Raw genomic sequence first — 26,090 nt, 5'->3', positions numbered from 1 at the left:
TTCAACACATGCTCATTGCTGCCTGCTGCCTGCTGGGTGAAGAGGAGGGAAGTAGGAATACAGACTCTATGGTCTCAAGGCCCCCTGTTGGGGACAGTAGGAGGATACTGACCTTGGGACTCATCACACTGGCTGAAAAGGTTCCATAGGCATAGTGAGAGGGAGCTAGAGACGGGGTAGGAACCACCAGCGATGGTTCTGTCTGGCTGGGCAAGAACATGTGACTCAGTGGAGAAAGTGAGATTTGAACAAACCCAGTTACTTGTGTTCTCCAAGAGAACCACAGTTGCTGTGGTGAAAGGAGCTTGGAGTGAGATGCAGAGCTCAGCTCAAGGTCACCCCAGACTCCTGGTGTACCCAGGTCACACAGTGGGAGAAACCCATCCAGAGAGCCCAGCTGTGGGCTTCTCCACAGGAGAACAAAGAACTCCTCCATCCAACCCACTTCACTGGAGCAGAAGAAAGGCTCTGAACAAACAGGGATGGCTAACATGTTACGTACGGTGTGTGCAGACACCCAGGAGATCTTTGTTCAATTAATGATTTGAAATTTCAGATTGTAAATCTGCCTCCAGAGACAGATGCTTCAAAGCCACAACTGCAGAGAAGACACTGTGTTTCTGACCTCTCTTAAGTGCATGGTGTTACAGTAACACTCACTCTCAGTGCTATTTGAAAATGTTCTCTCAGATTTCTCTACACAAGTCACCAAGCTAACTTTAACTACCTCTCTCTTTCAGTCTTTCTGCAACTTTACTCTATCTCCCACCACATAAGCAGTTATAATTAACAAAATTCTTACATCTTATAGAAAGCCACAGCTCCACAAGTGCTGGAGATAAAATATTTTCATACATAATAGTTATTAACTTGCACATAGAATAGGCCTGAGGAAATTCATTCTCTATCACTCCCAAAATCTTAAACTCTAGAATCTGTTCTATTTTCTTTTGTCCTCCTCCTCCTCCTTCTTCTTCATATTCTCTCTCTCTCTCTCCCCCTCATTTGCAAGCCTGCATAGGAACATGGTCTAGTCAGAAAACACGTTGTTTTCACTAAATCAAGTACATCAGGGCAGGGAAGATTCTGGTGCAATTCCTGGCTGTGCCAAGGGGTGCTGAGCTCATTCTGATGGGCACACTGAGCCTACCAGTCCATTCCTGCCTGGGTCTCCTTGGTGGGGGGTTCTTATCCATGTCCTGCACTAAGATGTGGGCCTCTTGTCACTTCTGAATCTGTGCAGGATGTTGTGCTGAATCCTTTCTTCCTGCATGTGTTGAATGAATGCCCACCCAGTTCCTGGAAGAGCAAGGCCCATTGCAGACTGGGGCTGAGCTCCCCTAGGGAAAGTAGGCACCAGTGTGGCCGGACCACCCTGGACTTTGGGGTGTCTATGAGAACTTGGGGATTTCAGAGGCCAGCTGCAGACATGAGGTCTGCAGTTTCCTTCACATGGAAGCAGACTTTGCAGAGACTTGGGCTATCAAAGTCTGGCTGGCACCCTGATGGAGCCATTAAAATCCAGGGAGCTGGCAGGTCTGTGTGATTCTGACTCCCACAGCCTTTGTGCCTGCCAGGGATGAGTCTACCGGACCCAGAATGGGTTGGGTGCTGAGCTTGGTTCTGAGCTCAGTTCTCATCTGCTCTCTGCTTCCTGCTCCCCAGGACAAATGGGTTCCTCAAGGCAAGTGTGACCTGCGTGTCCTGTGCAGCCGGATGCCTGGCATGGAAGCCAGCACCATGGACGGCCCTGCCGGGCCAAAGAGTGAGCTGGCGTGCAGCAAGGTCCTGGACACTGGCCCAAGGAATGGGCTCATCAACACCAGAAACTTCATGGCCGAGAACAGGGATGGCCTGGTGTCCATGTACCCAACGCCCCAGTACCAGAGCCACCGGAGCATGGACAGTGGGGGGAAAGAGTCTGCGCAGCAGCTGCTGGACCCCAACGCCCTGCAGAGGTCAGTGGAGTCACGGTACCGGCCCAACCTCATTCTCTACTCTGAGGGCATGCTGCGCTCCTGGGGAGACGGTGTGGCCACCGACTGCTGTGAGACCACCTTCATCGAGGACCGGTCGCCCACCAAAGACAGCCTGGAGTATCCTGATGGGAAGTTCCTGGACCTTTCTCCTGATGACATCAAGATCCACACACTGTCCTACGATGTGGAGGAGGAGGAGCTACAGGAGCTGGAGGTCAGAGAATGTGCGGGCCGGGGCAGTGGGCATGGGGACCTTGGTCGCTAGGCATGACGAGGGTGACACCAACACACAGAGATACGGAAAGATTGAGGGAACTGAGTGTGAAAGACAGAAGGAGTGGAGAAAGGGGAGGGGCATGAAGAACGGGGGCTTCTACCATGATTCCTGACAGAGGTGGCCCCAGGTGATGGCCATGGGGCAGGGCAACAACATCAGCACCTCACCAGTAGGTCAAGTGGGATCCTGCTGTTGACATTCTGGGAGAGGTCAGGCAAAGGGAGCCACAAGAGAGGGGACACATGGTCCCAGAGCCACACAATGCTGCTGGCATGTGTGTGGGGTCTGCTGGGGAGGGGCTTTGCTGTCTCATGGGGTTCCCTACCTTGGCATTCCTGAGTTCCTACCTAGAGGGCATTCATACAGTTATCACCTGCTGGACAGCATAGCTGTGGAAAGGGAAGTCAGGCTGAACCAGTGGACGAGCCAGTTCTCCATGGTCCCTGCAGCAAGGGGCTTGAGTGACTTTCACAGAGATGTACAGGTTGGTCTCAGGCTGCCCACTTCCCTTCAGAAGTGCTACAGGGCATCACAGGAGGGAGCCCCACACCCAAGACACTGCCCTGCTGTAGGGGGGCAGCCAGTGTCCTCCCAGGACCTGCAGCAGGGAGGTGACTGTGCTTTGGTTGGTCTGTGAGAAGCAAGCTTTGGTGCTCAGGAGGGCTATGGTATATGTGGTCACAGGGAAGGGTGTTTGTTTTTGGCTCAGGTGAGCAGGGGTGTCTTGGAGGCAGAGGGAGAGTTCTGATCAGGGGAGACATGGAGGCAAGGGGAGGACCCTGAGGCCAAGCATAGGGGATACTGGCCTTCTGGGGATAGCACAGAAGGGATATGTCTTGCTGTGTTCTGTCCAAGAGAAAGGAGAGAGCTGTGCTGTCCCTGTCACCCAAGGTCAGTGGCCTGGAGCTTCAGGTCATGAGGAGTCAGGATGGCTAGAGTGGTGAAGTGAGCCAAGAATATTATAAACCTCCTGGGTGTCTGTGAAGGTGGCCTGACCCAGGGCTCTGTGGGCGACTGTCCCCATGGGACCCATGTGTGATGGAGGAGGCACAAGGGGAGGCTGGGCAGAGCTCACACAGGAAGGCCAAGCTGGGCAGGAGGCTGAAGCCACCACCAAGGAGGGAGGGAGGACCAGCCCTAGAGGCTACAGGAAGATAGCACAACCCAAGGGGGCTTCCAGCCAGTAGGGGAGAACGTGGAGGAAAATCTGAGTCTGTGCTACAAAGTGAGCCACATGTGGCCCTGGACTCCAAGGGACCATCTTGCTGGGAGGCACTGTGAGTTAGCAGAGAAGGAACTTGACTCAGCTCACCCAGAGCCTGAGGAAGCTGGGAGAGCTCTTGCTCTGGTCCAGGGCTGCAGGAGCATCCAATCCTCTGAGGCCGTGACAGCAGAGGCCCACGTGCTGCCTGGCCTCCTGCTATAGGACCAGGCAGAGGAGGAGGCCTATGGCCCAGTGTCCCAGGGAGCTCAGCTCCAAGCAGGACCAGAGGTCACTGCAGAAGCTCCTGGCTCTGCCTCCTGCAGTCAAAGTGACTTGGGGAGCAGCAGGCAGTAGGAGAACCCAGCCCCAGGACACAGGGGAGAGAGCCCCTGAAGTAAGTGGAGTCCTGCCATCCACCATAGGATGGGGGCTGGATTCAGGCCATCACCTGTGTGGGAGCCTATGGAGAACCTGGACCTCTTTGGAGGAGCAGCCTGGAGGAAGGGAGAGCCCAGTATAGCCCTCATCAGCTTCCTGCCGGCTCCATCACTGCCGAGCCCTAGGGAGGTGTTTGGAGCAGTGGAGTCTGGATGCTCCCATAGGAGCAGTACATCTCATCCACATTTCCGACATCTGTCAGTGAATCCTAATGGTTCTTCTGCACACAATGGCTTCACCAAGTGCTGCGAGGCTCAGGGCTCTGCAGGAGCTGGCATCTATCCAAAGGAGGCACTGTCAGCATTAAGTCAGGAGGCGGTGCTGGGAGGCAAACTTGTCTGTCCTTCAGGGTGCAAGGTTTTGACAGGCTGTGTAGATGTCTGGGGAGATGAACTGTGCCAACAATTGTGTCCCTCTAATTTGCAATGGTGGCGTAGCCCGAGATAGTTTCTAGCAAGATGGCTACAGGGTTCTTACTCATGGTAATAGTGCCTGCTCATTGTTGTTTTTGGAGTGATCTTTGATGATAATAGTAAGATGGAGTATGTTCGCACTCATTTCTTGGCCATGGAAGGGCATTCCTAATACCATGGGTGGCTTAGACATCAGGCTGCTGCTCAGGCACCAGAGAGACTTCTGGTTGACCTCAAGGAGCTCAGTCAGACTCAGCAGTGCCACCTGGAAACTCTGAGGGGAAGAAAACAGAAGGCACTGCAGCTGCTCCACCCCACCAGGGCTGTTTACACACTGGTGGAGGGTTTAGGGGTCCTAGGGTGGTGAATGAGGTCTTTTAGGAATTTTATGAAATGACAGATATTTTCTCAGAAACATTCTTACAGGGTAGCTATGCTGCTTTTTATTCCATTTTTCAGTAAATAAAGAAAAAAGTAGTAACTGACAAGAGATGTCATCCTGTGTACAGAAACTGACCAGCACTATTTCCTATCCTGTAAAATGATAAAGGAACATATATCAGTTAGCATTTGATGCACAACAGATCATTCTGGATTGGTCTGGGTTTCTTTATTCAGCTCGTGATTCTGAAGTCAACAACCTGTGCTGGACACAGCTGGATGGCTGCCTCCCAGACCCCACAAGCCCTCTCATTGCTGTAGTCAGCAGCTGACTGATCATCTGGGTGGCCGTGCTTAGGATACTGGCTGCTGTGGCCACAGTGACAGTGACTGGACATGTCCCCTGCTCATCCAGGGCCCTATATCAGGCTTCACCCAGGGCAACCAGGGCAGGGATCCCCAGGGCAGCAAGAAAGGGTGAGGCCTACTCTCCATGAGTTTCCAGGTCTTGCCAGGTGACACATGCTATGGTCTCTTGTCCTAAGCAACCCATATGCCAAGCCCGTCCCTCTGTGAGAGGGACCAACAGGGCAATTTACAACTGCCCCCCCCCCAGGTATTCACCAGCGCTGGCTCAGGACCCCACAGGTACTGAGACTGAAAGGCATGCTATTTCATGTAACCTGCCCATGTCCTCCTGACACTTTGAATTATCTCTAGATGAGTTATAAAACCTAACAGAATGTGAATTCTATGTAAATAGTTGCACTGCTTAGGAACTAATGAAGAGAAAGGCTATCTGTGCAGACGCCCTGTTCTCTCTAATATTTTCGATCCACAGTTAGTTGAACATGCAGATGAGGACACACAGGGACAGGGATGCAGCCGACTGCAGAGGAAATAGGCCACAACCCAGTGCCAGAGCCACACCAGAGAGCAGAGCCCTGGAGCACTGCACAGTCTTCAGTCACCTCACTGACCGAGTAATAGCAGCCTCTGCCGCGCTGTAATGAAAGAGGAACAGAAACATTGATCCTGAGTTTTCTCCAAAGGGAGCTCTACTTCAGGGAGAGGGAAAATGTGATTTTAAGGTCTTGGAATTTCTATAGCTTCATTTGGCCTATAGAAAATCCATACAGTTAACATCCGAGTTTTCCAAAAGCCATTGCTGTGGTTAAGAGCTAGAGTGGCCTAGCCATCAGGGGCTCCTCCTCACTCTCTGCCCTGGTGGCCTGGTCATCACGGGCCCCCCTGGCCATCACTCTACCAGGACTGGCTCAAGCCTGGTGTCACACAGGAGGCCCCTAGACACTGAGCTCACAGACCCACAGCTGTGCAGTATCAATGGCGTATCCACTTGCTTTTGTGGTTGTAGTGGTGACGTGCAGGGTTCCTTCAGTAGCTATTTTCCAGAAAGTCCCCAGAAGGTCCCAGTGATTGAGCAGGCCCTTGAGGTCTCTCCTGTTCTGCTGAGGATGGATGTGCTGATGGTCAGGAGCAGAGCTGGTTGTGACTTTCTGTGAGAAGGGGAGTTCCAGGGGCCTCAGAGGGATGTTCAGAACCGTGCTCTGCTCTCAGCTGATCCACAGGCCTCCTGTTGGTGCCCTCCAGACACACTGGGTGGAAATAATTGGGCCTGGCATCCAGGGCCCTGGGGCTCCTCTCCACTGTGTGACTGATGGGTCATTCAAATCCATAAGCAGTTGAACTCCACAGCCTCCAGGAACAGCAGCAGCAGGAATCCACTTCTTCTCACACAAATAAATTCAGGCAGAGAGATTTCAGGGCTGAATCATAAAGCAGTTCCACCAAATATACAATTGGGAGTTCAAAGCTGTGAGATGAGTGGTTGGAGCTGTGGCTGCTAAGCCCCACGAACCGCTGTGTAGAGACGTCAGCCAAGTGTCAAAAGCACTCAGTGCACTCGTTTGTGACAGTAAACAAGGTTGCAGACCTAGAGCACAGGGACCGTCATCAACTAAACACTGCTGTGAGGACAGATCCTCTTCCTCCCTGGGGAAAGAAAGGACAAGGGAGACACCTGTCCATGGGGCACCTACTCCACTCTAGGCACCATTGTTCATTCTGCCACCTAAGCCTCACGAAACCAGCGAAAGTGACTACTGTCCTCATCCCACACATGGAGAGAATGACTCAGGTATTTCTTCGGTCACACAGTCTTGTGTGGTAGCCCATGGAGCTCAGATACACCTGCTCATTCAGGCTCAGTCTCCTAAGGACGGTGCTGCTCTTCCTACCTTAGGGAAATGCACATCACAGTGAACTTTGGTGTCAGCAATGTGCCCAAGTCCCCAAATGATTTGAGCACAAGGAGCTAACCCTGGGACCCTACAGCCCCCTTTCCCCTCCTGAGAACTCTCATTGGTCACTAGGAGGTCCAAGACCTTCGAGGGTCTCCTCATGTAAAGATAGCACTTGAAGCTCACAGACCCTCAGCAGCAGTGTGGCACTCACCTCTGTGTCTGTCACAAACATGAAGAAAGAGACTGCAATGAGTATTTGAAGAAAATCCAAAACCATGAGAGACAGAACAAGAACACCCACCAAAAATAAAACAGCTGACCCAGAGGAACCAGAAAGATTTCAGAAATAAAAGATAGCATTTTAAAAGCTCTTTTTCACAGCCCCAGGATATTCCAGGGCTGATTGAGGTGGGGACTATTTTGGGTTTTGTTTCATTTGTTTGCTTAGCTCACAGCACTAGTAGAATCTCACTGCAGTATGGAGCAGGAGAGGTGGAAAGGAGCTTGCTCTCACCTTGCTGTGGTCCTGGGGAAGAGTTCTTATTATCCTGGCCTTTGTGGTTAAGATTAACACTAGCTCTGGTTTTTGTAGATGATCTTAATCAGTGTTAGAAAGTTCCCTTTCTCACTACTTTGTTGAACAGTTCATTTTTTTAAATCAAAAATCCATGTTTAGTTTGGCAAATGTTTTTCTCTATTCTGGTACTGGGGTGCATGGTGTCACCATCTGAGGAGAGGGGGCATGTCCCAGTGTCTTAGTTACTTTTCTCACTGCTGAGACAAAACACCCAACAACCAAAGTTAGAAGAGGAAAGGTTTATTTAGCTCACAGTTCATAGAAGTTTCAGCTCATAGTTAACTGGCTCCAAGGCAGAATGGCATTGCAGAGGGGCATCACAGAGGAGAAACAGTCCACAGCAAGCAGGCAGGCAAGAGCAGGGATGACCACAATTCTTTCTGAACTTTATATCTTATCCAGGTTACTTAGGATAGGTAGCACTCACACCCTTAATCCTAGTGCCCTTGATCCTAGCATTGCACCATGAATCAATTCCAGCATCACACACTCTGGATCCAGCCACCTCTGAAAAAGCCCCACCTATGACCCTATGAGGCTTTGGGGGGACATCTGAACACAAGCCATAGCACCCAGATAATAAACCCACTTGCCATTGCAATGCAAGGGGACCATCCTGCACATTCCCTGAAGAACTTTTGCCATGCCAAGGGACAGGCCGGTCAAACCAACATAGATACCGAGAATAAGAAATACCATTCATTTCTCAGGCCTGTGCAGATCCAGTCTCTTGATTAGCTTCTATGTCACAACTGTGGATGGGAACCCGGCCTGGCCTCTGACCACCTCAATAGAGAGAGCCTTTGCCAGGAAACTGGACTCTCTTCCCTCTGTGAGACTGTAATTGTTGTAATGAAATCTGACTTTTCTATATTTAGAAATCTGCCTGTTCTTTAACATAGTCATTGTGACAGATGTAGTTTGAATAACAATGAAGAAGGTCTGTAACTTTGATGGATCTCTTTCATACTCCATTTTGTATAAACACTAGTAGAAATTGTATTGAACAAACCCAAGGGCTGGGAAATAGCTCAGTGGAAGAGATCAAGCTCAGCATGCATGAAACCCCAGCACTACAAAAAACAGTAGACACCCAGGACAGATGAAAAGAATCTGTTGGGTCCCTCTCATGTAGATTTTCTGAGTGACTGATTAAAACATCTCTGGACAGCCCTCTCCCTTCCACTCTTTAATGACTCTCAAATGTGTATATGAAACATCAGTATTTCCTCAGTGATTAGTCTGAAAACTTTCAGAATACCAATCAATTAGATACATGTTGATGAAAACATCTGCTCTTACTCATCATATCTAAAATCAAAACAGAAAATAGTGATCCAGGGCAGCAGGCATCCAAGGTAAGTGAAAGAAGTGTGCTTTCTGGATTCAAGGTGGTAAGGCAGGTATGTCCCCTTGCAGGGGTGAGGAGAAGCAGTGTTCATGCTGTAACCCGGATTGGATACTCAGTAATCGTGCCACCGAGACAGTGATGCGTACAGCACTGAGACCCAAAGGCGAGCCCAACTTTCATCTTAGCAGTATCTTCCTGTTTGTTCTCTAGCAACTCATTTCAAAGTCTCCTAGAAACATGGGAAATCTACACTTGAAATATGGATGATTAACATAGTTTGGGGCATCTTGTAAGTTCTTATGTACAGGAAGAAACTGTAGCAGGTGCTAGGTCATACAGTAGGTGCTAGGTCAGTAGGAGCTCGGTCATGCAGTAAGTGCTAAGTCTGTAGGTGCTAGGTTGTGTAGTAGATGCTAGATCAGTAGGTGCTAGGTCACACAGTAGGTACTAGGTCAATAGGTGCTAGATCATCCAGATCTAGTGCCCACTGTGCTGGGGTTGGAAAAGTTAGATTTCCTAACTGACAGGGGCATTATGTTTGAGAAGCTGTGCCTATTAAAATCAAGGCTGAGGGGACTCTGTCCCTGCATCAGTCTCCAGGGCACACAGGAGCCTGATGTACCTGGCCAGTGCTTTCATTCACTTGGAAGAAACAGAGCCAGAGCATGTGACAGGCCATCACCAGGAGTAGCTGAGTGGCCCTGTCTGGGGCATCTTTAGAGCCAAATCCCACCCACAGTGAATGACAGACACCTGTGCAGGGGCTGTCCCTGAAGCTGCAGTCCACACAGGAAGGACACTGTGTCCTCCAGTCGCTGAGACAAAATACTCGACACCAAAAATTAAAGGGGAAAGGGGTTATTTGGCTTACAAGTTGTAGAGGTTTCAGCCCATAGTCGGCTGGCTCCAAGACAAGGATGACAAACAGGCCTGGCAGAGGAGAAACAACATGGCGCACACAAGGTAGCAAAGGTAACAAAGGGAGAGACCTCTGCCGTGTCCTTCTGCCCCTTTTATCCCATCCAGACTACCGGAATTAGGGTGGTGCTAAACCACTTACGTGTAGTGGTTTAGTTATCACATGCCCTTGATCCCAACATCATACATTCCAGATTCAGCTACCTCTTACCGAATGAGGCTTTGGGGGGATATCCAGACCCAAGCCATAACAGATATCCTCCTCTCAGAGCCTGGGAGCAGCCTCTTTCCCCTGTGCCAGTCACCAGAGGTGCCAGGCTGTGACAGAGAAGTGGTCTCTGTCCAGTTTAAAGCACCTGGTCAGGACAGAGGTACCTGCTGCCCAGCAAGGTGTGGGAGGGAAATGTACAGAGCCTCAGGATGTGTTCACACTATGCACAAACACATCTGGGAGCAAAGCAATGGCATGCTTTCTGTGAGGCCTTGAGGTGGAAGATAGCAAATAGCGACCTCCACTGGGGAAATAAAGGTAGGAGCTCACAGGGGCATGGAGGGCTGTGGGCCACAGGGCAAATGAGCATGGAAAGTAAGGGACGTTAGTCAGAGGGAAGGAGCATGTGGAGAAACACAATGCGCTGCTTGGCATCCAAACCTCATGTGCCACATTGCCACCGAAGTCTGGATGCACAGTGCAAATTTAAGGACCCCTAGGAGCAACAGTGGTCCTCAGGGAGGTCCTCCACCTGCAACTGGAAGACACAGGCCCAAGGCTGACAGGGTCACTGCTTGGAGCATGGCTGCATTTTTGCTTGAAGAAACTCCCTGGAGATGGAAATGTGCTCGTGGCGGACCTGCACTGTGCTTTCCTCTGTCAACGAAGACAATTGTTTTAGCTGGAACCATCCCTAGACACAGCTGGGTCCCCTGACACAGCCAGCGAACAGGGCCAGTCCCAAGCCAGGGAACTCTGTGTGTCTCTTCAGCAGTGCCTCTGACTCCTGCACCAAGTTTCCTCCACAGGACCAGGACTTCCGACTGAGAGTCAGCTCTGTAATCTGATGACACACAACCTGGGCGGTGGCTGAGGGAACCACTGCCCAGCAATGGAAACAAGCAGCTGGCGTCTGCTGATCATGATCAGGTAGCATAGGTGGGATGCTGAGAACTCAGTCACAGTGGTTTGGATTCGTTTGTCCTCAGAGTGGTGATGTTGGACTATAGGAGGAGCCTTGTGGGGGTCATTAGTTCCCTGGGGGCATCACCCTCAGGACAGGGTCAGATGGCCTCACGGACCCTGTGAGTCCTCCAGCCCTTCCTGCTCTCAGCTTCCTGATTGCCCTCTGAGTGGCCTTGCCTTTTTGTGCATTGCCACCACAGTACTACCACCTCCATGTGAGGTAGGAGAGCCAGTGCCATGCTGTTTGGACTCTCAGCCTCCAAACTGTGAGCCAAGCAAACATGTTTTCTTTATAAAGTATCCAGCCTGGAGCACTTTGTTACAGCCTTGGAAATGGACTGCTAAGAAGTAAGGAATCCCTGATTTCCCTAGGCACAGATGGGCTGCTAGAGGCCAGGGCAGACACAGCCACATCAGGAGGTGACACAGAACTGAGGGAGGAGGAGGCAGTGGTTTCCTATTGTGTTCTTTCAGGAGCTGGCTCAGTGTGAACACGGTCCCTGGAGGGGCTCTCCTCCCCTGCAGCATTCTGAGTCAAGTGGCCTCCCACTACTGAAGAACCCTAGCTGCGGCTGTGTGGAGCCCAGGAGGAGCTCACCCCACAGGCTCAGCATGGACCCCCCTCACGGAAATGGCCCCACCATCCGTGGGGAAGCAGGAAGTACCCACCCTGCAGAGCCAGCTGTCGGAAGTGACAGGGCCCCATTGTCTCCCAATACATAGAGGATAAATCTGGCTGACTGACCACCTTCCCTGCCGTGCTGTGACTATGATCCCCCCACACAGAAGATTTCTATGAGGGGCAAAAAGGCAAAGGAAATACACTTAGCACTGGCCACCCAAGGTGGGATGCTTTCTCCAGCTCCGAAGCATTAAGACCCTGAGTCTGGAAGCCCTTAAGTGAGCCCCAGGGACAGCTTGCCTGGGACAGTGGTGACTCACCGAGGGAGTCACCCCTGGGAAGGAACAGGTCACACCTGAACTCCAGGTCCCAAGCTTTTCCGACTCCATCATATTGACTGCCTGTACCTTAAGGTCACATTGACCCAAATCATCTAAAATCAGAGCCCAAACCCCCAGCTTCCTCCTAAAATCAGGTTTTGTACATTTTATTCCAGAAGAAAACATGTGAGGCCCTGTCGGTGGGTGCACGTGGAGGTGAACCTGAAGCTCACTTTACAGAGCACATAGAACCAGATTTGTGAGGGTGGACAAGCGGATGAATGGTGGGCTTGTCTGCAGTAAAGTTGGTACAATAGTCCTGTGGACAGTAGAACCTAAGTGGTGGGTGCATGAACATTTGCGGAATAGCTCTTTAACTGCTCCATGGGCTTTATGTGTTCAAAATCCAAGTTGGTGCAGGAAGAAACGGGGTGCTATTTTTGCACTTTCATTAATGCATTCATTTTAACCCACTATGTTAAAAGGTTCACACACCAAGTTCATGGTTCGTGGTTCACGCTAGAGTCCACGTGGACAGGCAAACACCCGCTCTCAGCATGGGCCACTCACCACACAGAGGTGTACCCGCACCTCTTAAAAAGACATTGGGCATCGCCTTAGAACATAAAGTGCTTAACACCAAGCTTGGAAGGAAACAGAAGAAAAAAAAGATAAACCTGAGCTCATCGAGGTTAAAACTCTTGTCCTGCAAAAGGCTCTGTCAGGCTGACAGGCTACAGAGTGGGAGGCAAATATTTCCAAATCCTGAATCTGACAAGAATTTTTATGCACAATGTATAAAAATCTCTAAACTGAAATGTAAGAAGTAAAATAATGCAATTTAAAACTTGGCAAAAGGTCGGTCATAGCCCACACGTGATGACCAGTACTTGCACACGAGGATGTCCACACCCTTAACCATAGGGAAGCAGACCAAAGCTGTACTCAGATGTCACCACACACTCCAATAGGCGAGGGTGCAGAGCAAGGAGAGCCCTCACACATGGCAGTGGGAGCGCTACTCTGGAAAACAGCTTGTCAGTTTCTTACAAAGTTAAATAAACACCCGTGAGGCAGCCCTCCCACACCTGCGTATTTAAGGAAATAAAACCTTATGTTCACAGAAAACCTGTGCAAATTCATTGGCAGGATTTATTTCTAATCATGCAAAACTGGAAAACCCAAACACCCTCAGTGGGTGAGTGGAGAAGCGCACTGTGGCACTTCCTTGCTCTGGAATATTATGAAGGAAGGAAAAGAGAATGAACTGCAGAGGTACTCAGACATCTGTGTAGCTCAGGGTGCTGTGCTGAGTGGAAGGGCTGACCCCAGATCCCATTTGTATGACCTCAAAGAACAGCACTTAGCACAGGCGACAGTTGAGTGATAAGGGAGGGTGTAGCCAGCAGAAGGGACAAGCCAGGTGGTTGTTGCTATGGTTATGTGAATGCAAGCATGGCACCTAGACCCACAGAGCTGCACACTTCAAACCCACAAGGGAGGCCAGTGCACCATCTGCAGCTGGGTCAGAAGAGCAGTACCAGCCCCAATGCCACCTGGCTTTGGCAGTAACGCTGCAGTTATGCAAGATAAGTTGAGGGACGTGGTACTCTGTGCTATCTTTGAATTTCTACAGGAACTCTTTTCTATTTTTGAAACTTTTATGAGTCTAAAATTATTTTAAAGAGTGTATATATATATATGTATGTGCATCTAAGTTATTTCAAGGTGTGTATGTTACATATGCTTGGGAATCATTTATGCATATATACATCTATACACCCATCACACACAGACACATATATAAAGTCACTGTTAAAGAATTTTAATATTCTTTCTGTAGTCTTTAGACTGTAACTAAAAATACATTTAAATATGTACTTTGCATTTAATATGACAGAATGCTTCAGACCACTGAACCAAAAAAGGTTTTTTTAATGGCAGACGCTTGATTACCCAGAACACACCAGCCATTGCTTAATAAATGCAAAGATTTACTATAACTGGATTTTGCACAGTGGCTACTGATGGCTTGGAAAGTACTCTACATCTTCCAAGCTAGGGAGCCACCTGGGCCACAGGATATCCTGTTCATGGACTGTGGCTGGGTGGGGCTTCGAAGGGCCAGGCAGGTGACTTCCAGATCATGTGACAGGGTAGGCAGAGGCAGATCTGACCTTGGAGGTGGCCAATGGCTGGAGCCTGGGCAGATCCAGGTAGCACAGGCACTCAGGTGGGGATGCCTAATGCCCAGGAGCAAGACCAGGGTGGACAGAGAAGGACTGGCAGCATACAGGGTACATGTAGCTGCTAGGCTCCTCTGCAAATAGTGACCATGGTTCACCTGTTTCTCTCAGCATCAGGAATGATCGATCCTGCCCATCCCAGGGCTTACAGGCCATTTGCTGGCCAGGTAAGCAGCAGATGGACTGGGGCCCTAACCCCGAATTTCCCCTTAGTCCTGGGCACCCTGTCCCTCCTCACCGCTCCTGGGCACCCTGTCCCTCCTCACCGCTCACTCCCAAACCTTCCTGTCCTGTGAGAGCCACGAGTGAGCCATTCTCCACCTATGGCCTTGCCCTCTGGGGTCCACCTTTCAGGACAGAAGCCAGAAGCCGCTGTGGTTCCCTTGTAGCTGAGCAGCTTCCCTGTGAGCATAAGAAGGGGACAAACCTGATGAAATCCCAATTCACCATGCTCCATGAATTATTCATGTGTCACGAAAAGAGAATTCAATGATTTTTCATTTTTTCCAGTAATGCTCACAGTATTTCCACTGAAGCACAATTGAAAAACAGGGAAAAAAATCGTTTGTAATGCTTCATCCCCAAAGGAAAAGAATTCAATTTAAGATATAATTTTTCCTGCAAAGATAGAACAGAGTTTTTTTTTACTTTTTATTTTTGAGATAATTGCAGACATATAGAGAAATTGCAAGAATAATAGAGCTTGCTTGGTCTTCAGTTTCCTGAACTTTTAAGAGATTACCATCCTTGCTCCCTATTAATATACATGTTTTCTGGTGTTTGCAAGTATGTTATAGACATGTTATTTCTTTACCCTTAAAAGAACCATGTGCATTTTCTAAAAAGAAATTCTGTTATAAAACTCAGGAAACTAACATAGTTACAATTCTGTCTTCCAGAGACCATATTCAGACGTTTGCAGTTCTTTCAATATTGTCCTGTATAGCACAAGACAGAGCAGGCCCCTCTGGGATCTCACCCTGCCTTTTCTTTCTGTGTCTCCCTCTTCCTCTTTAAGGTCCCCAGAGAGGACCCTTTTGTCATCCCTGCTGCTCAAGACCTTGACTCCTTGCAGATGAAGGGCCAGCTGTTATCTGGCTACTGGGTTTGCCCAGTGACATTTATGACAGGGTTCAGGTTACTGGGTTTCTTTTTTATTGGCACATGTTTGCCCTATGTAACAATTCCCCCCACCCAGGGAGTCGGTGCACATACACATCGCATCTCAGTCATTTTTTCCCTTCCCTCCTTCCTTCCCCCCTCCTCCTGCTTCCTGCCACCCCTTCCCATCCTCCTCTTTCCCACCATCACGCTTTCATTTTGCTCTTTGTTTGCTGCATGTCTGACACTAGCGGGACGCTGTGCCTCTCCATGCATGGTCAGGAGGCCCCAGCCCTTTGCCCGTTGGCCTTGGTGGAAGGTGGCTTTGATCACTGGCTTTGGTTCCTGCCAAGTTTCTAGCTGGCCACACGGCAGTGCTGCTCTGTAGTTAATAGGCGTCTTGTACAGGTCACTGAGGGATGCTGTGAACACCTGCTTTCCCTGATCACCCACCAACCCCTGGTATCATCTTGTGAGCAGTGTTGGCCATGCCTTCCTTTCCACATGTGCACACACATATCTGTGTGTGTGTGTGTGTGTTACAGCTGTGCTATGGTAGGGGTGGAGAGGAGCGGTCCCTTTGCCTCTGCTATTTTTCCTCACCCGTAGAGTACTTTATTTCAGGTTTGACCACCCGTTCTTTCTTGCTCAGGGTTCCTGTCTGCGCCCATGTGTACTTATGGTATCCCAGTCCACACTCTGCTCCACACAGGCCCCAGGGCCCTTCAGGTGGCTGCTGTGTCCCCTGCATGTAATGTGTCTTCCTCCACCCTTTCTCATGCTCAGACCCTGAACAGCAGGCTGTTCTGGCCACGTCCTGTCCCTCACCAGCCCGACCTGACACCAGCCCTGTCTCCCAGGAGCCACTTGTCACTGAAGAACAGTGGTCTGGTCTGAGGACAGAATCTGGGTGAGAGGGATGTGCGCTCAGTGCTACATGGGGTCCCAGTTTCCCCACAGGCTGAGCAAGGAAAAGAATGTGTGCATATACATACACAGTGTGTCCATGCAGCAACACAAATGTGTTCACATGTGTGTCCATGTGGCAACATCCATGCGCACACACACATTCAGTCTGCACCACTTGACTCTGGGCTCAGTCTGAGGAATGTTGGTCATTGTGTCCACATCACAGAGACTCACACAAGTGGCTATAGTGTTCCTAGGTGACAGATATCATGCTGTGGACCACCAGAACACCTGCCAACTGTTGATGAAATGTGATCGTGTGACACAGCCTGCACACATTTCCACATCTCTAGGTGTGTGCTCTGTATCCAGTCCAGTCAGTCTGCTGGGTGTGTCTATTTTTCAGGCTGCATTATATTCCACTGTGGGCATGTGTCACTATTTATTTAACCGCTCTTCTTTGCATGAACATCTCAGCTGTTTCTGGTGCTTTGTAATCACTTACAATGCTCCAATTAATAACCTTGTACAATGTGTTTTCCTATTTTTGGAGGTGAGCCTTCAAGATAAATCCTAGAACACAGGAATGTCATGTCACATCCTCTAATACAATTATACATTTTATCATCATCCTCTGACCGCACAAGCAGAGATGCCAGGAAGAGTCAACAGGGCTGAATCTGAACGAGTCTGGCTCCATCTGGCTCCTGCTTCCGGAACCTGGTGGACCTGAAGGCTGCAGCCATCCTCAGATGCTAACTGGATGCTTCTCAGAGGAGATATATGTGCATTTTACCCAGGACAGATGGCCCTAGTGGAGCCCTGCCTCCACAGTGCCCTGCATGCCTAGATCCCTGTGTCCCTCCAGTGCACTGTCCCCCCACAGAAAGCAATGCCAGGTGGGCCAGCCTCTCTCGGTCTCTTCTGGAGAGCTTGTTGACTGACCCAAGTGGGCAGAGCACAGACCCCCGGGCTCTTCCACGGGGAAGTGAAATCACACTCACTATGTGGATTGGTGGTGGAAAGGTGGCAGGATTGACATCACTATGGAAACCCTTGGGGGGGGGAACAGAATCTGAAGAAACCCAACAAGAGCCCTGTTCGCAGGGGCATGCAGGGCATCTGAGAGCTTTGTCAGCCTCCCACACTGCACCAGGGCCTTGGGGTCTGTAGGTGATGCTCCTCAGTACTGGAGGCCAGGATGGGGTCAGGCCCACTGCCCCCCACCTGCTGCAGACGCCTCAGTGTGGACAGCGCCAGCCTCCTCTCATCCCTCCCAGACATGAACAATGCTGCGCTACTTGATTTCCCTACTGAGTTAACTTATTTCCTTCATCACAGAAAATTTTCATAGCTTAGGCTCTTAGCAGAATTAGGATCTTCTGAAAACCCAGCAACTCCCTCCTCCAGGAATAGGGTATCCTTTAGGGGGTAGTGGACTACAATCCCAGGAGGGGGGACTTACTTCTCACTCATTTTCACTTCAGATATTTATTGATTCAGGATTATTACTTTTTAACTGGATCCCATTAGCTTTTTAAAAGTTTTCCCAGAACCCAACAGGCAGAACTCAAACAGCAAAGGCCCAGCTGCCCAAGTCCCAAGACCTGGGTGCTGCCTGCCATCACCAGCCCATGACCACCTGTCTCTGATGGAGACCCAGGCCCAAGGAGCATTCAGGAACCCTGAGACTGAGTGCAGCATGGACCTCACCCCTCTCACCAGGTGACAAGTGACATGTGACACCCTGGAACATACCCTACTGGGAAGGCTCCACCATGAAGGTGCTCAGGATGGAGCTGGGTCCAGACACATGCAGACCTCTGCCCTCCTCATCTCAGGGGAGGGGTTGGCACCCCAGGTTGCAGGGGAGGAACCCTGAGCAGGTGGCAACGGCATTTGGGTGTGCAGAGAAGTCCAAGGAGAAGGGCACCTGAGCCCAGAGCTCTGATGACTGAGGGAGCCAGCTATTCTCGAGAAGGAGGCAGTGTATGCAGAGCCCCATGCTCAGCACGGGGCAGTAGAGGCCCCCTGGTGGGTGGAAACTGAGGTCAGAGCTGGAACCAGGCAGATCCCATGGACGAGCAGTGTTTGAGGGTCCTATGGTGCTGGGCCTGTCCTGGTTCCCACAGACACCTGCAGCTTCTTTCAGTGGCTGTGTCCTCAGCGTGACCATCACAGCCTCCTCTGCAAGGATCCCATGGGGTGAGGTCAGAGTGATGAGGACAGTGGGAGCCTAGGGCTGTCTCTTCCAGTGGAGGGGATGCCAACAGCAGGGCTGGGGTCATGCAGGCCAGCAGGACACAGCAGAGAGGCCATGTCCATCCCTGAAAGCCACTCCAAGGGCTCAGCTCAAAGCCGGGCCTCAGCCTGAAGCCTGCCTTGCAGCTGTCTTCAGGGGACCACCATGAAGGCTGTGCATGCTTCATCTCTCCTGGTGCTGGCACATCCTGTCCTCTGCCTGGTGATCAGTGCCTACATGGCCTCCTGGGCTGGGCCCACTCCTCAGAGCATCAGCTGAAGAAGGAGCATAGAGAAAGAGCCAGGGTATTCTTATCTGCGCTGCAGTTTGTCTGAGTTTCAATCATGTATTTTAATCAAATGTGATTAATTAATTTGGTGCTGAGCAGCAACATTGCATTCTTAACGTGTGGTTGCTCTATACTTCCAAGCAAAAGTCTGTGACACCAGGAGGAAAGCCTGGACCTGTGTCTTTGTTTCTTGGGATTTTAGTGAGATTCTCAGTTCCCAAAGCTGGAGTTTACTTGCCAGCCTCCAGGGCACTCTGGGTAGCCATCCTGAGCCTGGGTTGTCCAGGAAAAACAGTGGACCCCAGTGGCCACTGATGGAACAGACCAGCCAAGAAGCAAAGCCACAGAGTCCTGGGGCACAGAAGAGGAACACACTGGCCACGGAGGCAGAGCAGGCTCAATGTGACCAAATCAGTCACACCTGAACCTGCATGGAGCCCAGGACCCAGGGAGGAATAGTCAGGCCCAGACTCCATGGCCTGGCAGCCAGGAGCAGGTTGTGCAGAAATCTGACAAGTCGCCAAGAGTTCCAGTCTCTCGGGGCCTTTGTAAAACGGAAAAGACAATAAAAGCAGTGATCACCTCCAGAGTGGCTGTGAAAATGAGGGGCTTATGTGCAAATGACACCGTGCAACTAGGAGAAACACACATGAAGCAAACACCTGACAACTAAGCTGTGAACAGGTGTTTGCACAGATGGGTACCTGCTGTGCCAGGGTCTCCACCTGCACTGTCTCCACCTGCCATGCAGCTTGGGAATGTCCAGGGTGACACTGAGACGTAGGAAAGGTGGCTGTGCTATGACCCAGCCCCCTGCCTTGCATGTGATCTTGGGACACAGACAAGTTGGTCTGAGGCTGGACCCTGGGCACCCCACATCCATGGGTCCCTCTGGAGTCCAGCCCAGTGGATCCAGCTGCAGCTGTCTCTGCTTTCTGGGATCCAGAGAGCTCGAGGGGGCAGGGTTTGTGTGTGAGAGGCCCAGCAAGAGGACATGCTGCTTGGCCCTGCACACCCTCCATCCCATGAGCCATTCTGACTGCCACCTGGGCAGCTCACGGTCCACACAACTCCCGGAAACTGTGCATCCCAGGGCGGTTTTGTTTCCATCCCTGAGTGCCATAATGACAGTAATTTTCATTTCCTGTTACTATTCCCAAGACCACACGGGAGACAACACGCACAGTAAAGGAATGGGGATTTCACAGATGCAGCTCTGTGGACGGGATACTGAGTCATCCCAGACACATGGAGGGTACTCACCGACTCACACCTGGGCACAGCAAGAGTAGTGTCCTGCAGGGTGCACACGTGGCCTGGCACTGGCCTGTGCCCTTGGCCTGTCCCTTCTATCCCTTCCCTGTGGGGTGGAGCCTCAGACTCCGACTGCAGGTCTGTGGGGGCAGAAGTGTGCACTGGGAGTCACTAGCTCCCATCCTAGGCTCTGAAGTCCCTGCTTATTGTCGAGAGACCCATGATGAACACTGCTCCTCTCTATCCCCTAGACCAGAGCTGGGTCCACAGGGTGCCCAGTCCCCTGCAACACAGGCTGTCTGCACGATGGTCAGAGGCCATGGCCAACAGTCTGTGCATTTAATTTGCAAAGCTAGGAAATGACTCCATCACCATAGGCCCCCTCTGTGTCTGAGTCAGTGTCTGGGGGGGGCAGCGGGGTGCAGAGGACAAGTAGGGAGGTGGCCATGGTCCACTGAGATCTCACTGTAGCTGAGCGCTGCACGTGTCCTTGATATCCCCAGTGCCAGCCCTGGCATGAGTGCTATAGCTCATGGCCCTCCCAGGAAGAAGTGGCCCTGTTTGTCCTGGGAAGCATCATCTGGCTGGGCAGTGACTCTATCCTTGTAGGAAATCAGCAGTGTGATGTTGGGAACCCTCCGAGCCACTCCCCACCATGCCTCCCATACCAGAGTCCCCAGGAGATGCTGGCTCAGGCCAGTGCTGAGCCCCATGATCCACCAGCCACTAGACAGCAGAGCCACATCTAAAGGCAGCTTCTCACAAGGCAGCCATGGTTCCTCAGGATGGAACTTGTGCAAGGGTGGGTGCTGGGACCCCCACATCCTGGCATGGCTCAGAATCAGGCAACATGAAGGCAAATTTGGGACCATGCTCTTCTGTCCACACCAGCCCTGCTTTGTTCCGCAAACCAGCAGGAGGTTGCAGTAAAAATCCAAACCCACGTGGCACGAATCCTCTGGAAGTCCCTGTCCCAGACCCTGATCAATGACAGCTTTGTTCCCACTGTCCCATCCCAGGAGCCCAAAGATCTTCAACATACAAGGTTCTTCCATTTACCACAAACCATCGTAAGTTGAAAATGTGCTTCATCCTGACATGTCTGTGGTCAGAAATCGTGAGCTGTGCCACTGTACGCTGGGAACGCTGTGCTGTGACCGACCCTGTAGGATTTTGTCCCTACTGAGCCACCTAAGGGCCTCACTTAGGTTCTTCCTGTCCTCATTGATCTCCCTCAGAGGCACCTGGTTTGGGGCTGGGCACCTGCAGGCCATGATAGCAGCTTTTGGGGGTAGTGCTGCTCCATCCATCGGGCGCCCGCCTCCCCACAGTCCCATGACGGCCCTATACTAATCCCCTCTCCTGCCCCCTTTCTCTGCAGAGTGACTACTCCAGTGACACAGAGAGCGAGGACAACTTCCTCATGATGCCCCCACGGGACCACCTGGGGCTCAGCGTCTTCTCCATGCTCTGCTGCTTCTGGCCACTGGGCATTGCAGCCTTCTACCTGTCCCACGAGGTAAGGCCTTCATCCACCCATCAGTCAACACACCATGGCACCATGGATCCAGGGCTGTGGACATGGCACACTCAGGCCAGGAGGCAATCAGCTCGAGTGGCTAGGGGACAGGCAGGCTTGGGCATTGGGCCGGGCAAGCTACACCTGGGTATGCTGCCCTTCACCTGGGTGCACTGACCTTCAGGGAGAACCCTGCGTGATGGGGAGCAGGGTTCACTTGGCAGAGGACAGAGCTTCCGGGGCCCCAACCTTCAGGCCCTGGGGTGGGAACCAGGCACCCGGCAAGGATGCCATGGCGAGGCGTTCCCATTCTCGAGGAAGGACCATGTGTGTAAGTGGACTCTGGCACTGTGGCACTCTAGTCCCCAACCTAGGGGAAGCAGGGTCGCAGCTTGATTCTACCCTGGGCCCATGAGCTCTGCCCTCTCCACCACAATCTCCCCTGGGTTGTTCTCAGGTCATCCCCGAAGGAGTCTCAGCTGATTTTCTCCTCTAGTGGAGGATGAGCCCTCATTCAGGAGCCCTCTGTCCCTATATTCTTATTCATTAAAAGAGACAGACATCTTTGCTCACCAGTGAAGCATGAAAGTACAGCCTCATCTCAGCCTCTGCCATCATATCAGCCAGAACGGGGAGAGGCAGCCCCACGTGGGCACAGGCGTGGGGTGCCCCTGTGTGGATGCAGGCGAGCAGGTCTGTGTGTGGATACAGGTATGGGGGGTCCAGCCCCCATGAGGTGCAGAAAAGGAAGGCCCCAGGGTGTTCACTCATGGGCCTCTCTGCTCCAAGGGTTCTGGGGCCAAAGCTGCAGCCGGCTGGCCCAGGCAGGTCCTTCTTCAGGCTGCAAAGTGGCATCCCCGGCCAGTGCAGAAGTTCTCTTGAGGCTTCTGTGCAGGTGGCCTTGGCGTGACTGGCAGAGGAGAAGCCTGAAACCATTTTCTTTTCCCATTGTGCATCCCAGGTGGTGCCCAGCCACTTCCCTGGCAGTCCCAGGTGGAGCAGGGAACCAGGAAGGGCTGTGGTCATCCTGAGGGCAAAAGCCTCATCAGAGACAGGTGCAGGGAGAATGACTGCTGACAGGGTCAGGGGATGCAGTCTCTCCAGGGCCCACAGTGGCCTCGTTAGTCTGTCTGGGCTTGCCCTTGGGAATGTGTTTCATAATGGGTGCCACAGGTCCTTCTCCAGCAGCACAGCACAGGCAGAATGCCAGGCACCTGGTGACTGAGCAGGAAGAGGCAAGGCCAGGGAATGTACTGGGACTTGGAGTGGATGGGTGGATGGAAGGATGGGTGGGTGGGTGGGTGGGTGGATGGATGTATGGATGGATGGATGGATGGATGGATGGATGGATGCCTGGATGGATACCGGGATGGATGCCTGGATGATTGCATGGATAGATAGATAGATGGTGGATGGGTGGACAATGGATTGATGAGTGGTTAGATTGTGGATGACTGGATGGATGGATGGATGGATGGATGGTTGGATGGTAGGTGGATAGCTAGATAGAAGGATGTTTGTCTGGATGCATAGATAGATGGATGGTGGATGGGTAGATTACTGGATGGGTAGATGGGTGGGTATGTGAATGGATGGATGGATGGATGGATGGATGCATGGATGGATAGATGCCCATAGTGAGCTGAACCTCAAACAAAAAGCAGCAGTCTCACTCTAAAAGGGAGGTCAGGACCCTGGAAAGGTGCTCCTGCTCCCAGCCTGGCACAGACATGGCCGTTGGCCTTCCCATGTACTGAATGGTGGCAGCCATGGTGTTCCCACCTCCATCCTGTACCCATTCCCCAGTTGTTTCTGGGTGTGAGGGTGGGCACACAAACTTCCTGGATTTGGATTTCCAAACTCAGGATCAGGACAGATATTTCTATTTTGGATTCCACAGGGAGAGGTGCTGCTTATCCCCAAAGGTGACTGTGGGCTTTGGCAGGTGCTGGGTGGGGAGGGCTGGAGAGTCTGCACCCTGGCCACCACCCTCTGAGGTCTCTGCTGCTCCACATGTCCCCTCCCAGCTCATGCCAACCTCTCAGGAGTAGGGTACACAGTGGACAGCACCTTTGTCCTAGAGATTGCAATTACAACAAAATTAGGGCTGCTATTGCAAGGCTGGTGCTTGGGTTCTTTTTCAGGAAGTGATTTCATTCTCAGCATGGTATGAGCCTCTTAGACTATGATGGATGACTCATGACATTGCATTCTTGTGGTGGTCAAGGGGATTTTTATTATTCGTGAAGCAGTGAAAACAAATGTATCTCTTACAGGCTTCTGAGCTCATTTTTTGGAGGTGAACCTTGGGATATTGTGTGTTGGGGTGGGGTGGCCTGCATGGGAGGACTGGAGGAAAAGCCCCCAGGACCCTCAGAGCATCTCTCCAATGCCCTCCCCTGTGCTGGAGAATGTATTTCCTCCCTGCCCGCAACACAGGAGGGCTGCACTTCCAAAAGGAACTCTCTGAGGTGGCCAGCTGTGCCCTCATCTCTTCCAAGCAGATCCCTCTGAGTCCCTTCCTGGTGGGTCTCCCCTCTCAGTCTACACCTGTGGCAGTTCTTGGCTGGGCTGTGGACCCCTGCTTCAGTGGCACAGCCTACATCCATCACAGGGCTCCCAGGTGGCCAGCAGGGACAGAACCACCCAGGAGGATGAGTAGTAGGAAGCCAGCAGACACAGAAGAGAATCGGCAAAATTCAATAAGCACCACCTGTTCTGAGCCAGGCTGGAGGAAGATGACACCCACTCCAAGGCCTTCAGTCCTTGGAACACAACTTATGGAGCCCAAGGGAAGTGACAGTCAAAGAATGCATGCCCAGCTCCCAAGGCCACCTGTTGTCCTTGGGAACCTTCCACCACCCAGGGCGAATTTGGGGTTTTCCTTCATTACAGCTGCCATCTCAGTGCCCACTGACAGCTACGCTGCATCTGCTCATCATCAAAACACCACTCAGTGAGGGCTGAGAAACAGATACAGCCATTTCGAAGAACAGTGCAAAACCCTGCATGGCAGCTTGATTAGATCAGCGGTGCTGGGAATTCATAAGGCCTGGGTGTTTTGGCTCTGTCCTCTTCAGCAGGCTGCTCCTCTCTGCCCTGGTTTCCCAATCCTAATAGGTGTGGTCTAATAGTTAGAGGCAGGAATTGGGGTGCAAGTCTCAGGAGACTTTGGGAGACACTGGGGTGCAGGGACAGTGCCCTGCAGGATCCCTGGGTGACCAGCCTGTGGATCCACCACCTATGGATGCAGGAAGAGAGCTGCAGAGCATCAGAGCCCTCAGAGATCTTTCCAGAGGACAGCAGCCATGGTGACTCCTGTGTGATAAGCTCAGTGCTGCCAGATACTCACCACTGTACCCTCCTCCTGCTGCCATCCTAGCCCCAGCTCCATCTTCCAGCGCACTTGCAGGAGACACACATTTTCCAACCCCACCTCAGACCTGCAACAGAGGGCTGGGCATGGGCCGTCACTAGGCCCAGCAGTGATGGAGCCAGGCATGCAGGAAGCAGGTCCGGGGACAGTAGCAGGGCAGGGCTGCATTTCCCACAGAGCTCACTACCTGCTGTGACCCCAGAGCAGAAGTTCTGTGCTCTGGTGCTCAGAGAGGAGGCAGCACCCACTCACTTAAGAACTGAGGCTTCCAAGTGATGTGAAGGTAGAAAAAGCCCCCGATCTGCCGGGTGACCCACACTTGCTCTTTTTTTTTTTCCTTAAATTCTTTTATTGGTACATTTTAGGTATACAATACATTTACATTTATCATTGGGTGCTTGTACCTGTGCATGATGTATCTTAGTTCTTATTTTTTCCCCATTGCCCTTCACCCCTCCACTGTTCCCTATTTACATAGATTTCGTTTCCATTTTTTTTTCTTTTCTCATAATTTTTCCTTTCCATTCTTTCCTCTCCCCCTCTCCCCCCACCACCCCTACACCTTTGGACCTTTTCCTATTTCAAAGTATCAATTATTAGTTATTAATCCTTTTAATCTTTATTTACACTCTCAGTTTCTCACACTAGAGAAACTATTCGGTATTTACACATGTGTGTCTTATTTATTTCACTTAACAGGATGGCCTCAATATGCATCCATTTAGCTATAAATGACTCTAGTTTCTCATTCTTTATGGCTGAGTAGTACTCTATTTTATAAAAAAAAAATGCATCTTCTTTATCAAGTTTCCAGTTGATGGGCACTTAGGCTGTTTCCAAGCTTTAGCTATTACAAACTGTGCCGCTATAAACATGGTACACATATATCTCTGTGGTATGATTCTTTCAATTCTTTTGGAAAAATACCCAGCAGGGGAATAGCTGGGTCAAATGGGATCTCCAGCCCTAGTTCTTTGAGGTGTCTCCACACTGATTTCCACAGTGGTTGTACCAGTCTGCACTCCCATCAACAATGGAAAAGGGTTCCTTTCTCTCCACATACCTGCCAGCATTTGTTATTGGTTGATTTCTTGATAGCAGCCATTCTTTGTGGGGTGAGGTGGAACCTCAGTGTTATTTTCATCTACATTTCTCGTATGACCAGTGATGTCGAACATTTTTTCATATGTTTCTTTGCTGCTTTTACTTCTTTGTCTGAGAAATGTCTGTTCG

General features: G+C 51.1%; 1 protein-coding gene across 3 annotated transcripts in view; it reads left to right on the top strand.

The window, feature by feature from the left end:
- The window catches only part of Syndig1 (synapse differentiation inducing 1), a 138,275-nt gene that overhangs the window by 62,286 nt on the left and 49,899 nt on the right, over positions 1 to 26,090 (top strand). For all 3 annotated transcript variants that reach the window (XM_004874782.3, XM_087188618.1, XM_087188619.1), the window contains exons 3-4: positions 1,666 to 2,193; positions 21,344 to 21,481. In XM_004874782.3, coding sequence (XP_004874839.1) covers positions 1,717 to 2,193; positions 21,344 to 21,481 — 615 coding nt within the window. In that variant the 5' untranslated portion in view covers positions 1,666 to 1,716. The remainder of the gene's footprint in view (positions 1 to 1,665; positions 2,194 to 21,343; positions 21,482 to 26,090) is intronic.

Source organism: Heterocephalus glaber, unplaced genomic scaffold, assembly GCF_053883595.1.
Source record: "Heterocephalus glaber isolate CG9 unplaced genomic scaffold, H.glaber_assembly_v1.0 deba00001532, whole genome shotgun sequence".
Taxonomy (NCBI): Eukaryota; Metazoa; Chordata; class Mammalia; order Rodentia; family Bathyergidae; genus Heterocephalus; species Heterocephalus glaber.
Note: the sequence above shows the minus strand (reverse complement) of the source record. Positions and strands in the feature narration are given on the sequence as shown.